This window comes from Notolepis coatsorum (genome assembly GCF_963971535.1).
Source record: "Notolepis coatsorum genome assembly, chromosome: 9".
In the NCBI taxonomy this organism is placed as follows: Eukaryota; Metazoa; Chordata; class Actinopteri; order Aulopiformes; family Paralepididae; genus Notolepis; species Notolepis coatsorum.
The window spans coordinates 106,816,989-106,832,145 of NC_140173.1; the positions used below are offsets into that span (position 1 = coordinate 106,816,989).

General features: G+C 46.6%; 1 protein-coding gene across 1 annotated transcript in view; it reads left to right on the forward strand.

Moving 5' to 3' along the window:
* The window catches only part of slc30a6 (solute carrier family 30 member 6), a gene marked incomplete at its 5' end in the record, with an annotated part of 272,427 nt that overhangs the window by 159,153 nt on the left and 98,117 nt on the right, over window positions 1-15,157 (forward strand). Inside the window, one exon of the mRNA XM_084321298.1 lies at window positions 10,925-11,005. Within this exon, the coding sequence (XP_084177424.1) occupies window positions 10,925-11,005 (81 nt within the window). The remainder of the gene's footprint in view (window positions 1-10,924; window positions 11,006-15,157) is intronic.

A 15,157-nucleotide genomic window follows, 5' to 3' on the forward strand; every position in this document is an offset into this window, starting at 1 on the left:
GTCAGTATTGTCATTTGGACAAGCAAAGCCATTACTTTAAGTTACAGGCAAGAAAGGCAAGTCTGTCCACTGTCTCTGGTTTTAAAGCTGCCCTGTTGCAGGTCACAATACAAATAAAAAAAAATATATAATTTAACGATATTATTTTTATTATCGATTATGATTGATTATTAAAATATATCGTGATAATTATCGTTATCGTTTTATTCCCCAGCCCTACTGTCGAGACAAAATTATTGTGTCCAAAACTGCTTAGAGTTTTTCGGATGTGTGTGAGATTATGTGCAAAATAAATCGGCATTGTGTTTCGGTGAAGTGTAAATGTTGAGTCCACTCTGTGTGTTCCTGTAAGTGAAATCCTCCGCCACCTTGTCTTAACGATGTTAAATTGGTGTGAGGCGACCGGGCCTTAACACATCCAGCGCCAAAAATGCTGTACAGCGTTATTGCCCGCCATGCGTTGAACGCCAACAACGCTGTACAGCGTTTTTGAGATCAATATTTCATTTTTTCGCCATGGCATTCATAATTCATCCACCCAACCTCCGGTGCTGCAGCGGGACCCTGAATGGGACTGCAACGCCTCAATACCGCCGCCTGGTGGATGGTCGGGCGAGTTACACTCTCAAAACCGGATGGTGTCATCGGTGCATCGAGGAAATTCCTCCGGCAGTCACATCTCGTTACGGGACTCCAGACAAACACTATAGTGCATATGGATCGCTGCCATAACGCAATAATCGATATGATTTCGGTGTTTATTGCGCCATACAAACCGGAAATGGATGTAGGAGATCGGCGTCAAATAATTTGGATCTTTCTCATCGGCGCGCGGTAAGAGTTCAAGTTTCTTTAATAGTTGTCATACAGAAGTACAGAATACTTTTATACAAAATGCTTCTTACTGTTACGCTCCAGAGACTGTGCAAGACAAGATAAGTATGAAATAAAATAACAGGAGGACAGTAACGTTATTTTCAACCCGATTGTTTATTCATTTCACTGCAAACCATCTGCTCAACATATCAACCCATAGTAAATAAAGCCGTTACTGACGATCAAGGAATTATAAATGACCCCCCCCCCCCCTTTCCTCCACGCATGATGAAGCATAATGTATACCGATCATATACATTTGAATTTTTTAATATAGCGTGTATGGGAAAGAAACGCCAATCGATAATCTATATATGCTTCAAGGCCTATAACTACTGTTTTTGGAATTACAGCAGAAAAGATTAAAAACATACTTATATTCTCGACGCTAGTAACACAACAATGTATGAATGTATAAAAAAATATATAACGTTCCCACATCCTGAACGATAGATAATCGATGTTGAATGGGCCATAGTAATGTCAATATAGCAATACAATTAAAAAAGTTATAGCCCTGCAAAGAAGGTAAACATCTCCATAGGGTTATAGTGCTGGCAGACTGGCTATATTGATGGATATAACCTATGGCGGGGAATGTGTTAACACTAGCACAGCCGACAAGGGGTCAAATGACCCCTAGGCATTTTCAATAAATGTATCCTCGTCACTCGGTCGAGCTCCAGCTCTGTCACTCAATGACTTTTCCTAAAAGTACCCGTTTTATCTGGCACGGTTTCGGAAATTTCAAAATCACTTCAGGAAAATGTAATTAGAACGTTATTCCACATAATGGGCCGTTGGAACAGACGAAAGTCACAGCACTTTGTGAGCATCTAGCGCAGGGGTGGCCAACCCATGGCTCGCGAGCTGCATGTGGCTCTTTGCCCGTCAATGTGTGGCTCTTCCATCCAAAAAAAGCTGCAGACTATAAGCCGCAGCTTTTTTCCCCATTTTTCGACCCTGCGGCTTATATAACGGTGCGGCTAATCTATGGATTTTTACAGCTAACTGGGCGCTCCCTCAGCTCTGTGACCGGCAGATCAGACTCCTAAATATGCTGCAGCAGTGCACGCCTTGCCCCTCCTCATCCCCCTCACAGACCCACGTCAACAAACCATTACGGCAAGAGTCTGGTGTATGAGCAGCTCAGAGCTCCTCTTTCAACATAACTGAAGCATTAAACAAAATGACCCAGTCAACGAACTATTCACTTTAGTTTATTAATGCATGAGGCGTTGTCTAATGTTATCTAGCTACTGATGGCTCCTGATATCATCAGTTTGGCATTCGATTTCGAAGGTGCTGGCTAACTGGCTATCGTTCTGTGAGCTGGCGTTGGTATCTGGCTGGCTAACTAGCGTGGCTATTGTTCTGTGAGCTGGCGTTAGTACCTAGCTGGCGCTGGCTAACTGGCTATCGTTCTGTGAGCTGGCGTTAGTACCTGGCTGGCGCTGGCTAACTAGCGTGGCTATCGTTCTGTGAGCTGGCGTTGGTACCTAGCTGGTGCTAACTAGTGTGGCTATCGTTCTGTGAGCTAGCGTTAGTACCTAGCTGGTGCTAACTAGCGTGGCTATCGTTCTGTGAGCTAGCGTTAGTACCTAGCTGGTTCTAACTAGCGTGGCTATCGTTCTGTGAGCTAGCGTTAGTACCTAGCTGGCGCTGGCTAACTGGTTATCTTTCTGTGAGCTGGCGTTAGTACCTAGCTGGCGCTGGCTAACTGGCTATTGTTCTGTGAGCTGGCGTTAGTACCTAGCTGGCGCTGGCTAACTAGCGTGGCTATCGTTCTGTGAGCTGGCGTTAGTACCTGGCTGGCGCTGGCTAACTAGCGTGGCTATCGTTCTGTGAGCTGGCGTTGGTACCTAGCTGGTGTTAACTAGCGTGGCTATCGTTCTGTGAGCTGGCGTTGGTACCTGGCTGGCTAACTAGCGTGGCTATCGTTCTGTGAGCTGGCGTTAGTACCTAGCTGGCGCTGGCTAACTGGCTATCGTTCTGACAGCTGGCGTCGGTACCTAGCTGGCGCTGGCTAACTAGCATGGCTATCGTTCTGTGAGCTGGTGTTAGTACCTGGCTGGCGCTGGCTAACTAGCGTGGCTATCGTTCTGTGAGCTGGTGTTGGTACCTAGCTGGTGCTAACTAGCGTGGCTATCGTTCTGTGAGCTGGCGTTGGTACTTGGCTGGCTAACTAGCGTGGCTATCGTTCTGTGAACTGGCGTTAGTACCTAGCTGGCGCTGGCTAACTGGCTATCGTTCTGAGAGCTGGCGTTGGTACCTAGCTGGCGCTAGCTAACTAGCATGGCTATCGTTCTGTGAGCTGGCGTTAGTACCTGGCTTTGCGCTGGCTAACTAGCGTGGCTATCGTTCTGTGAGCTGGCGTTGGTACCTAGCTGGTGCTAACTAGCGTGTCTATCGTTCTGTGAGCTAGCGTTAGTACCTAGCTGGTGCTAACTAGCGTGGCTATCGTTCTGTGAGCTAGCGTTAGTACCTAGCTGGTGCTAACTAGCGTGGCTATCGTTCTGTGAGCTAGCGTTAGTACCTAGCTGGCGCTGGCTAACTGGTTATCGTTCTATGAGCTGGCGTTAGTACCTAGCTGGTGCTGGCTAACTGGCTATCGTTCTGTGAGCTGGCGTTAGTACCTAGCTGGCGCTGGCTAACTAGCGTGGCTATTGTTCTGTGAGCTGGCGTTAGTACCTGGCTGGCACTGGCTAACTAGCGTGGCTATCGTTCTGTGAACTGGCGTTGGTACCTAGCTGGTGCTAACTAGCGTGGCTATCGTTCTGTGAGCTAGCGTTAGTACCTAGCTGGTGCTAACTAGCGTGGCTATCGTTCTGTGAGCTAGCGTTAGTACCTAGCTGGTGCTAACTAGCGTGGCTATCGTTCTGTGAGCTAGCGTTAGTACCTAGCTGGTGCTAACTAGCGTGGCTATCGTTCTGTGAGCTGGCGTTAGTATCTGGCTGGCTAACTAGCGTGGCTATTGTTTTGTGAGCTGGCGTTGGTACCTGGCTGGTGCTAACTAGCTATCGTTCTGTGAGCTGGCGTTGGTACCTAGCTGGCGCTGGCTAACTAGCGTGGCTATCGTTCTGTGAGCTGGTGTTAGTACCTAGCTGGCGCTGGCTAACTAGCGTGGCTATCGTTCTGTGAGCTGGCGTTAGTACCTGGCTGGGGCTAACTAGCGTGGCTATCGTTCTGTGAGCTGGCGTTTGTACCTAGCTCGTGCTGGCTAACTAGCGTGGCTATCGTTCTGTGAGCTGGCGTTGGTACCTAGCTGGTGCTAACTAGCGTGGCTATCGTTCTGTGAGCTGGCGTTAGTACCTAGCTGGTGCTAACTAGCGTGGCTATCGTTCTGTGAGCTGGCGTTAGTACCTAGCTGGCGCTGGCTAACTAGCGTGGCTATCGTTCTGTGAGCTGGCGTTAGTACCTAGCTGGTGCTAACTAGCGTGGCTATCATTCTGTGAGCTGGCGTTAGTACCTAGCTGGCGCTGGCTAACTAGCGTGGCTATCGTTCTGTGAGCTGGCGTTAGTACCTAGCTGGCGCTGGCTAACTAGCGTGGCTATTGTTCTGTGAGCTAGCATTAGTACCTAGCTGGTGCTAACTAGCGTGGCTATCGTTCTGTGAGCTAGCATTAGTACCTAGCTGGTGCTAACTAGCGTGGCTATCGTTATGTGAGCTGGCGTTAGTACCTGGCTGGCTAACTAGCGTGGCTATCGTTCTGTGAGCTGGCGTTGGTACCTGGCTGGTGCTAACTAGCTATCATTCTGTGAGCTGGCGTTGGTACCTAGCTGGCGCTGGCTAACTAGCGTGGCTATCGTTCTGTGAGCTGGCGTTAGTACCTAGCTGGCGCTGGCTAACTAGCATGGCTATCGTTCTGTGAGCTGGCGTTAGTACCTAGCTGGTGCTGGCTAACTAGCGTGGCTATCGTTCTGTGAGCTGGCGTTAGTACCTGGCTGGTGCTAACTAACGTGGCTATCGTTCTGTGAGCTGGCGTTAGTACCTAGCTGGTGCTAACTAGCTATCGTTCTGTGAGCTGGCGTTAGTACCTAGCGTGGCTATCGTTCTGTGAGCTGGCGTTAGTACCTAGCTGGCGCTGGCTAACTAGCGTGGCTATCGTTCTGTGAGCTGGCGTTAGTACCTAGCTGGCGCTGGCTAACTAGCGTGGCTATCGTTCTGTGAGCTGGCGTTAGTACCTGGCTGGTGCTAACTAACGTGGCTATCGTTCTGTGAGCTGGCGTTAGTACCTAGCTGGTGCTAACTAGCTATCGTTCTGTGAGCTGGCGTTAGTACCTAGCGTGGCTATCGTTCTGTGAGCTGGCGTTAGTACCTAGCTGGCGCTGGCTAACTAGCGTGGCTATCGTTCTGTGAGCTGGCGTTGCTACCTAGCTGGTGCTAACTAGCGTGGCTATCGCTCTGTGAGATGGCGTTAGTACCTAGCTGGCGCTGGCTAACTAGCGTGGCTATCGTTCTGTGAGCTGGCGTTGGTACCTGGCTGGCTAACTAGCGTGGCTATCGTTCTGTGAGCTGGCGTTAGTACCTAGCTACCGTTACTGTTTAAACAAAAATGTTAATAAATGGGAGCTTCCTCAAACAGCCATCTCTTTCCCGACAATCCCCAATGTGCACGAACCCTTACATATGGTAATTAAACTTATAGTAAACTTAAAGGCTTATAGTCCAGTGCGGCTTATATATGTACACATCATTCAATTTAGCTGCTGCGGCTTATATTCAGGTGCGGCTTATAGTGTGAAAATGACGGTATATTAAAAAAAAATTAAAAATGTTGTCACTCAAACCTACATTTCATTGTGGTAAGCCTCGTATTTTTATATTCAGAGGTAATTATATAGTTTACACTGTTTATTTTTCTCATATTTCTCATATAAGCTCATCTGACCCGTTCCCGGCGGGAATCGGTGACATTTTCTCCATGGCTGTGCTAGTGTTAAGCCTCAGGGCGCGTGGTCCCTCTTCAATGTTTTGGGTCTTGGCCTCTTTCATAATATTACAGGTTACAGGTTATTCATACAGGGTCAAACACTGCTGAGTGACCACACTGAACCATACTGACATGCAGCATTACTGACATAAACACACGCAGACGCACACACAGGACACGGATGCACACACAAGACACAGACTCATTCGCTTTTCTGTGGAAGTCTGTTTCCGACACCCTAAGGTTAAGGGTCATCTACATGCAAAATGTTCCATTAGCGGCGCTAACAATATACTCGTTATCACCATACATAACGCTCGCTTATATTGAAACACGTTGAGATTAGGGACGTTCTTTCAACCAAGTGCACTTTCTTCAACCTCGAAGTAAACAAATCACAGAACGGTAGCCACTGCCGGCACCATCCAGGTATCAACGTGAGATTACGGTAGCTAGTTAGCCGGCACGGCGGCGGAGCTAACAATATACTCGTTATCACCATACATAACGCTCGCTTATATTGAAACACGTTGAGATTAGGGCCGTTCTTTCAACCTGAAAGTGCACTTTCTTCAACCTCGAAGTAAACAAATCACAGAACGGTAGCCACTGCCGGCACCATCCAGGTATCAACGTGAGCCAGTTGCATTAGGATTAAAAAATGTCAACACTCACTCACCCCGTTTTATATTACATTCCCAAAGAAGTGCCTCTGTCTCTCGTTGTGCTGGATGAAGTCATTGGCGAGTCGACTCGTGGCGAGGGTTTTGCTTAAATCCGAACAGAGTCCTTTAATTGTCTAAATGCGACTGTGCAGAAACGTTTAGCAGTACATGCTGCCGCCATCTTGCTCAGCTCAGCTCTGTGCGGGAAAGACTGACTGCCTCCCCTGCCCTCTGCTGGCGCGTGCTGTGTGTGCACTACAACCAATGCCGTCCCTGTCGAAACTCTGTTTCAGTGTAATAGAAACCGAAACCCAATGCCGTCCCTGTCGAAACTCCGTTTCAGTGTAATAGAAACTGAAACCCAACTGTGATTTTGACTGTATTGATTTTCAATACCGTCTGTATTTCTAAATACTGTGGTATACCGTAATACCGTCATACCGCCCAAGCCTAGTGTGTGTGTGTGTGTGTGTGTGTGTGTTTGCCTTGTGTACTTGAGTTCTCATCCGTTAGTATCCCGTAAACACATCCCATCACCCCAGCTACACACACACACCGTCTTTGTTAGCTCTGTGTGTGTGTGTTTTAATGGAAAATTTTGCATGTAGATGACCCTTAACCTTAGGGTGTCGGAGTGGTGATTGGGGAAAGCGGCTTTTCAATTCCTAATGTGTGTGGTAGGAACAGAACCGGAGAAGTCCAATATCGGCTCCCTCATCAGACCAACACACACTGTCCCTTTAGGTTTTGGGGAGATTTTGCAGTGGCAAAGACTTTTTTGGCCAAAAAAGGGAAAAGAAACGTTGACACTCCATGAAATGCAGGAGGGTCTAGGTGTCGATCTCAAGGCTGCCCCCCTTCCCCACGTCTTCCCCCAAGCCGGTTAACTTTTCCACCTAAACGGTTCGCCAAAGATTTGTTTCACCCAAACACAACACTTCTTAGCTTAAACGATCTTGTTATAAAATATGCTGAAAATAATTGTTTTCATGCATTGATCACTAAATGTATCATCTTATAATACACATGTTAGCAGTTTGCATGTCCTGGATGACATGATAGGTAGAGTGGAGGGGACCTTTAAATATCTCTCTGAATGTGGTCCATGTAGATCATCTACAGCCAATTGTCTTTTTTTGGCAGGGGGCTTGAACCAAACTGACCATTAGTATTGAGGCGATTAGGTCATACATTTACATTTACATTTAGTCATTTAGCTGACGCTTTTATCCAAAGCGACTTACAAGTTCTGTGCGACAAGACAGCAAGAAGGGTATAACTCTATCAGCTGAGTAACAATGTTCATCAAAGTGTTGCGTGTTACAGTGTAGGTTAGTTTATTAGGACAAGTGCATGACATTAAGGTTAGTCGGGGTTAGATTTTTTTTTTTTAGTTTTTTTTTTTTATCATTTCAGATAATGGTTGAAGAAGTGAGTCTTTAGTCGACGGCGAAAGATTGGACGGGATTCGGCTGTCCTAACTGGGATGGGTAGTTCATTCCACCATTGTGGGGCAAGGACTGAGAATAGGCGGCTTCTCTTTGATGACCCTCCGGGAGCTTGGATAGGAGTAGATCTGAGGCGGCCAGAAGACGCAGAGCGTAGGGGTCTTGAGGGTGTGTAGTTAGAGACCATTGACCGGAGGTAGGCGGGAGCGGTTCCCTTTGCCGCACTGTATGCTAGGTCGAGGGCCTTGAAGCGGATACGTGCAGCAATGGGGAGCCAGTGCAGGTCCCTAAGAAGTGGGGTGACATGGGCTGACTTCGGTAGGTTTGAGATCAGGCGGGCCGCTGCATTTTGAATGAGTTGAAGAGGCTTGGTGGCAGTGGCCGGGAGGCCAGCTAGCAGTGCGTTGCAGTAGTCGAGGCGGGAGATGACTGTTGATTGGACGAGGAGTTGGGTGGCTTCTTTTGTCAGGAAGGGGCGTATCCTTCTGACGTTGCTCAGGAGGAATCTGCAGGTTCTGGTTGTCGCTGCGATGTGAGCAGAGAAGTTCAACTGGTCGTCGAGGACAACACCAAGGTTCTTGGTGGTCGGCGACGCGGTCACAGCTGCATTCTTGACTGTGATGGAGAGGTCGGTCAGGGGGGAGGATTTGGCCGGCAGGTGGAGCAATTCTGTTTTGCTTAGGTTCAGTTTGAGGTGGTTGGTCGTCATCCAGGCGGAGATGTCGGACAGACAGGCCGAGATCCGCTCAGAGACGTGGATATCTGAGGGAGGGAAGGAGAGGAAGAGTTGAGTATCATCGGCATAACAATGATATGAGAAGCCATGAGATGTGATAATGTTACCCAGTGATTTAGTGTAGAGGGAGAAGAGAAGGGGTCCTAGGACCGAGCCCTGGGGGACACCCGTCCGGAGGGGGCGGGTGGCCGACAGAGTCCCTCTCCATGACACTTGGTAGGAGCGGTCATTGAGGTATGATGTCAGCCATGTCAGCGCAGATCCAGCCACTCCCATTCCTGCGAGGGCCGCGAGGAGGATCTGATGGTTGACTGTGTCGAAGGCTGCAGATAGATCTAGGAGAATCAGGACAGAGGAGAGGCCTTTCGCTTTTGCTAAGTGAAGTGCCTCTGTGACCGCAATGAGGGCCGTTTCTGTGGAGTGGCCAGTCCGGAAGCCAGACTGATTGGGGTCTAGGAGGTCATTCATACAACAGTCTGACGTTATAGAGTGGTTACATGGGTCTCTCTCTCTCACTCTCACTCTCATTCTCACTCACTCACACTTTCGCCTCCAACAGGAGTCTCATAGCGTGTTCAGACTCCGGGCGACAGAGCTACAGAACCGTCCTACACTGACGTTGAGTTGCCCTTGCATGAGCGTGGACGTACATCGCTAAACAGTGTTGTTGTGAGATTGTTACTGTAAAATAGTCACCATAACATGAACTATATTAAACATAACACATATTTCTAACATGATTTACTTCCATTGGGATTAAATGATTTTGCAGTCAAATAAACTCAAACTCAAATTCTTTGGCAATGTTATGATATTTAAATCGTACAGGGTTCTGGCTGTTTCTCCTGTATTTTTGGACATAACCGCTTCAGCAGAAACCTAATTGTCTCTGCTGTGATTCGTTAATGATTCTCAGTCTCATAAGAGCATGATGAAAGGTTGTGGATCTGACGCCTCACGCCCCGTCACGAGTGCATCCTGTTGCCCACCTCCATTGAAAATAACAATCTCGATAATCTTGATTTAGTCACCCGTAGTCACTTTACTGGTTGTTTCTGTTGGGGGGCTGGGTTGCGTTTAGAAAGTTTAAATGTTAGAGAAAAGGAAGAAGGATTCAGAGGTGCTCTGCATCATATAAATGACTACTACTGACCCACTAGATTAACTGGTTATATTAGTTTACCTTAAATTGCAGGGACTTGGAAAGGCTTCGACAACATACCTAATAACCTTTGTTACCAAACAATAAATTTGCATGATAAAAAAAAAAAAATGTATAAAAAATGTTTAAAACAAAATTCTTCTACAAAGACGGTACTCGGTGTGAACAAAGGAAACCCAATAGGTATGCATATTGACAATTCTGAACCCCGTAGACCTTGTGATTTATGTTTTACAGTGGAGGCTATTTGAAGCAATGAGATCAGTAGCGATATATCCAACAGGCTCAGCCTTCATATGAAGTGGGCTATGAGCTCACTGGTGCAGAGCAGCTCATCTGGGAGGGCTGCACTATAGTACAGACCCTATGGCATAACGGGAACAGTCAGCACTAGGTCATCTGTGCATGTGTGTGCGTTCGTGTGTGTGTGTAGAAGAACATGCGGCCGTGTGTGTGCGTGTGTGTGTGTGTGTGTGTGTGTGTGTGTGTGTGTGTGTGTGTGTGTGTGTGTGTGTGTGTGTGTGTGTGTGTGTGTGTGTGTGTGTGTGTGTGTGTGTGTGTGTGTGTGTGTGTGTGTGTGTGTGTGTGTGTGTGTGTGTGTGTGTGTGTGTGTGTGTGTGTGTGTGTGTGTGTGTGTAAAAGAACATGCAACCATATGTGTGGTTGTGTGTGTGCGCATGCACGCACACATGTATGTGTGTGGGTTTGAGTGTGTGTGTTTGCGAGTGCGTATGTTTGTTTTCTACAATGTATTTTTCATGTTCCCTTTCCATGAATTTATTTAGAGTGTGCCCGAGAGTGATGGCTGCTCACGTGTTTCCCTATTTAGCTCATGTGTTTGCTGATGTGTGCACTCATGTGTGCTGACGTTCTTTTTCACATGCGTAGCTTCATGTACCATTATGTATGCTTTGATTCATATGTTATCTTAATCTGTGTGTTTTTTTACGTAATTAGTTTGTTATTGAATATAATCTCTCTCGCTCTCTCGCTCTCTCTCTCTCTCTCTCTCTCTTTCTCTCTCTCTCTCTCTCTCTCTCTCTCTCTCTCTCTCTCTCTCTCTCTCTCTATCTCTCTATCTCTCTCTCTCTCTCTCTCTCTAGGTTTGAGCGGCTAGAGGTGCTAGCAGTGTTTGCCTCCACAGTGTTGGTCCAACTCGGGGCCTTATTCATATTGAAGGAGAGGTGTGTAAGCATGTGCATGTAAAGAAAACCACACGCATTCAGTCTCACTCTTTTCTCTCTGTGTTTTACTCCTATCTTTGATACAAAAATCAATATTTCCAATCCTCAGAGTGCCGTCTTAAAACCCCTCTAATTCTCTATACCAACTTTCCTTTACTTTTGCTTTTGTTGATAGAAAAAAACTAACTCTGTATGTATGTATATATATATATATATATATATATATATATATATATATATATATACAAATTCCAATAAAAATCCGGTGGCTTTTGAATGTATTGTTTGTGCCCTCGTTACCATGAAGGAAAATGTAAACCCTCATTTCAAGTAAAAATAAAAAATATTTGAAAGTTAGTCACAAGCTTTAACTCCATAGCGGTCCTTGATTAGACTTATTTTACTTAACTCTAAATGTGCCGGATTTATCAAACTGGTTTCTTTCCAACTACAGTCCTTTTGACTCTTGCGGTCTCACCTGGCGACGGGTCATAATAACCCAATACTTCTTTGCAGAGAAAGTTGACTTTCTTAATGCAGTTGATAATTATTTTATATGCAGGTTATTGCCTTCGATAAAGTCCCGAACCATGTTGACTGAAAAGCTATTTAAAATGTACTTGGAGGGGGTGTCAAACAACACCTCCACACGGGTTTGGAGCGCTGTCCCCGCCTGGCCTCTGGCCTTCCTGCACTGTTGTTGTTCTTCCTTGGCTCAGTAGCTTGCTGCAGTGTAGCGTTAGTCCTGTTAGGGCTGGGCGATAAAACGATAACGATAACTATCGCGATAAATTATTTCCTCGAAATAAACATGAAACGTAGTCGCAAAGTATCGATATATCGATTTTCCAAGCTTGGATATGAGCACACGCACTAACAACCAATCAGTGAAGGAGATGGCCAACAGCGGAAGGAGACCCGGAAGCAGACCCGGAGGTAGGACTCAAGTAGTAAACAAGGCTGGCTAGGCTAATTAGCTTGCACGGCGCTATTTTATAATTTACATGCCGATGTGTGTGGCGTGAATTCTGAGGGTAACGGTTAGAGTAGTGTGGGGTATACGGTGGACGTCGTTGCAATGTATTGGGGCGGAACGGAGTATTTTAGGGTCATATTTAGTACATTGTCATGGAATACACTGCTTGCTCTGGCTAACTGCTAACGTGCGCGGACTGATGACGACATCAACTCGAGACATTCGCAGCAGCAAAACAAGTCTATTAATAGGCCGTCCATCGGCGCCGGGCATAAGAAGTTAATTAAACTTGACAGACATTATATCGACGATAATTATCGATATCGAGTTATATGAAAATAATTTTATAATTTTATCGCGATAACGTTTTTGGCCATATTGCCCAGCCCTAAGTCCTGTTACACATTTATAAATTGTAATGTAAAGTTAGCCTAGCACAATGAGCACAAGTTCCATGGAAGAGTTCCAGACGCCACAGTGAGAAATATTTTCTTTTTCACCAGCCATCTGCTCTAATCCGCGGGCACACACCGAACACTGTTATTGGTTCAGACCACCCACCATGAAACAAGAATCAAGAGGTTTATTTGTCACATACATACCAGGGCATACAGTGAAATGCGGGTGGTCATGCCCGCATCGATTGTGCAAAATACAATAATAAAAATGGGCATAGAAAAAAATAAAATGGGTAGGACACAAGATATGCATGATAAAAAAAGATATGCTAAGTTCCTGAGAAACTGGTTCCTATGTACACTACTATACAATATACAATTTACAATTTTAACTCTTAATGTATCTAAACTATACTATACAATACCTCCTTCTTTTAATGTGACTTTTCCATTATTTAAAGTGACATTTTGTTTAAAGTGATTGTTTTAGCGGTTGCCGCATGAGTGTTGTGTGTGTCTGTGTGTGCTCATGTGTACTTGTGAGTGGAGAGTTCAGTGTTCTGATGGCCTGGGGGAAGAAGCTGAGCCGGAGTCTCTCTGTTCACTTCCTTAGCTGTCTCAGGTGATAGAGGCACTGTTTTGCCTTTTTCACCACAGAATCTATGTGTGTTGACCATGTCAGGTCCTCTGTGATGTGGACTCCCAGGTACTTGAAACTGCTCACCCTGTCCACAATAGCCCCATGTATCCACAGTGGCGTGTGTTTCCCCTGTTGTATTCTCCTAAAATCCACGATCAGCTCATTGGTTTTACCAATGTTCAGGAGTAGGCTGTTATCCCGGCACCAGCGTGCCAGTTCATCAACCTCCTCCCTTCTTGTCATTGTTAGAGATCAGCCCCACCACCACCACCACCACCGTGTCGTCTGCAAACTTCACTATGGAGTTGGAGCTGAACCTGGCCACACAGTCATGTGTGTACAGTGAATACAGCAGGGGGCTCAGAACGCGGCCCTGGGGGGACCCGATACTCAGGGTGATTTTGCTGCAGGTATGACCCCCCACCCTGACCGCCTGGGGCCTGTCACTTAGAAAGTCCAGGATCCAGGCGCTCATGGCGGAGCTCAGACCCAGATCGATCAGCTTGTCAACCAGTCTGGTGGGGACTATGGTGTTGAAAGCTGAACTATAGTCAATGAACAGCAATCTCACATAGCCCCCCTTCTGACTGTCAAGGTGAGATAGTGTGTTGTGTAGTACTTGGGAGACTGCATCGTCAGTGGACCTGTTTGTCCTATATGCAAACTGCAGTGGGTCCATGTTACTAGGGAGAGAGGCAGGGCTGTACGCTAAGCTTTTTCACTAGGGGCACACTTGCCCCTAAATGAGAAATTTAGGGGCAAAAAATATTTTTTAGGGGCACATTTTTAAATAACAATTTTACCATTATTTATGTCGATTGGTTTTGATTTAAAAAAAAAAAAAAAAGAAAACAAAAATTATAATTTTATTTTTTTAATAAAATATATATATTATATAATCATACTTGTAGTTGTATTATCTGCGAGACATCGCCACCACGCAACAAGTCTAAATGCTCGCTATATGCAACCAGCTCCACTGTCTGTGTGTACTCGAGTAGCCTCCAGCTACGGCCAGGATTCCCCGGAGCTGCAGCTGGACCCTATACTGTAGCCTCCAGCTACGGCCAGGATTCTCCGGCGCTGCAGCTGGACCCTATTGACTATATTCAGCGTGCCCTCAGCTCGAATACGCATCGACTCGGTGTTATAAGACATTGATATCAGGAGCTATCTGAACTATTTAGTTTAATGGGACGTTTCGTTTTGAACAGTAAGCTAACGCGAGCTATCATGCACTACTAGACTTACTGGAGCATTTGTTGATAGCTATCAGTAGCTAGCCGGCTCACCGAGGTCCCAGTGTCCCACTAGACTAGTGTTTACAACAGCCACGGGTGCGGGAGGGAGGAGGAGCAGCAGACGCCGCAGCTCTCTCCATGTGTCTGAGTTCAGTTCAGTTCGGCTCACTATAGGAGGTCGAACGCGTCGAAAATATGAAGCAATACTAACTTTACTTTTCTTCATAGCTAAATCAGACAGTCAGCCAGTCTATCAGAGTGAGTGCTCAGTCGATTGTTCCCGCTGATCATGCCTGCTGAGTGCTCACTGCTCAGCTCGCGTGAGTGACGTCATCGCGTCATCACACGCCTTGGATAATTTAGGAGTGAAATGCGAATGCAAGACTTGAAAGCACTACTCGCAAGCCTGCCCCCAGATAATATTTACCAATCGCAACGGCCAATTAAAGGGGCAATTCGCGACGATATCATCGCAGTGTACAGCCCTGAGAGGCACAGATGTGGTCCTTGACCAGCCTCTCAAAGCATTTCATGACCACAGAGGTGAGTGCCACCCGGTCTGTAGTCATTTAGGCCTGCTGGAGAGGAGTTTTTTGGTACAGGGATTATAGTGGACATTTTGAAGCAGGCAGGGACCACGGACTCAGCCAGGGATAGATTGAATATGGTTGTAAATACTGGGGCCAGCTGATTTGCACAGGACTTTAGTATTCGTCCTGTTATCCCATCTGGGCATGCAGCTTTTCTAGTATTTACTCCCATACACGTTAATCTCACGCTGTGTTCTATCAATGAGAGAGTTTGTCCCCCACCCCCCCGCGGATGAACCCCACCTCCCAGCGGCAGCCGGCGCGTCAGTGGCGCCGTTAGCCGGTGAGCTAACTTCGCCACTGCTCG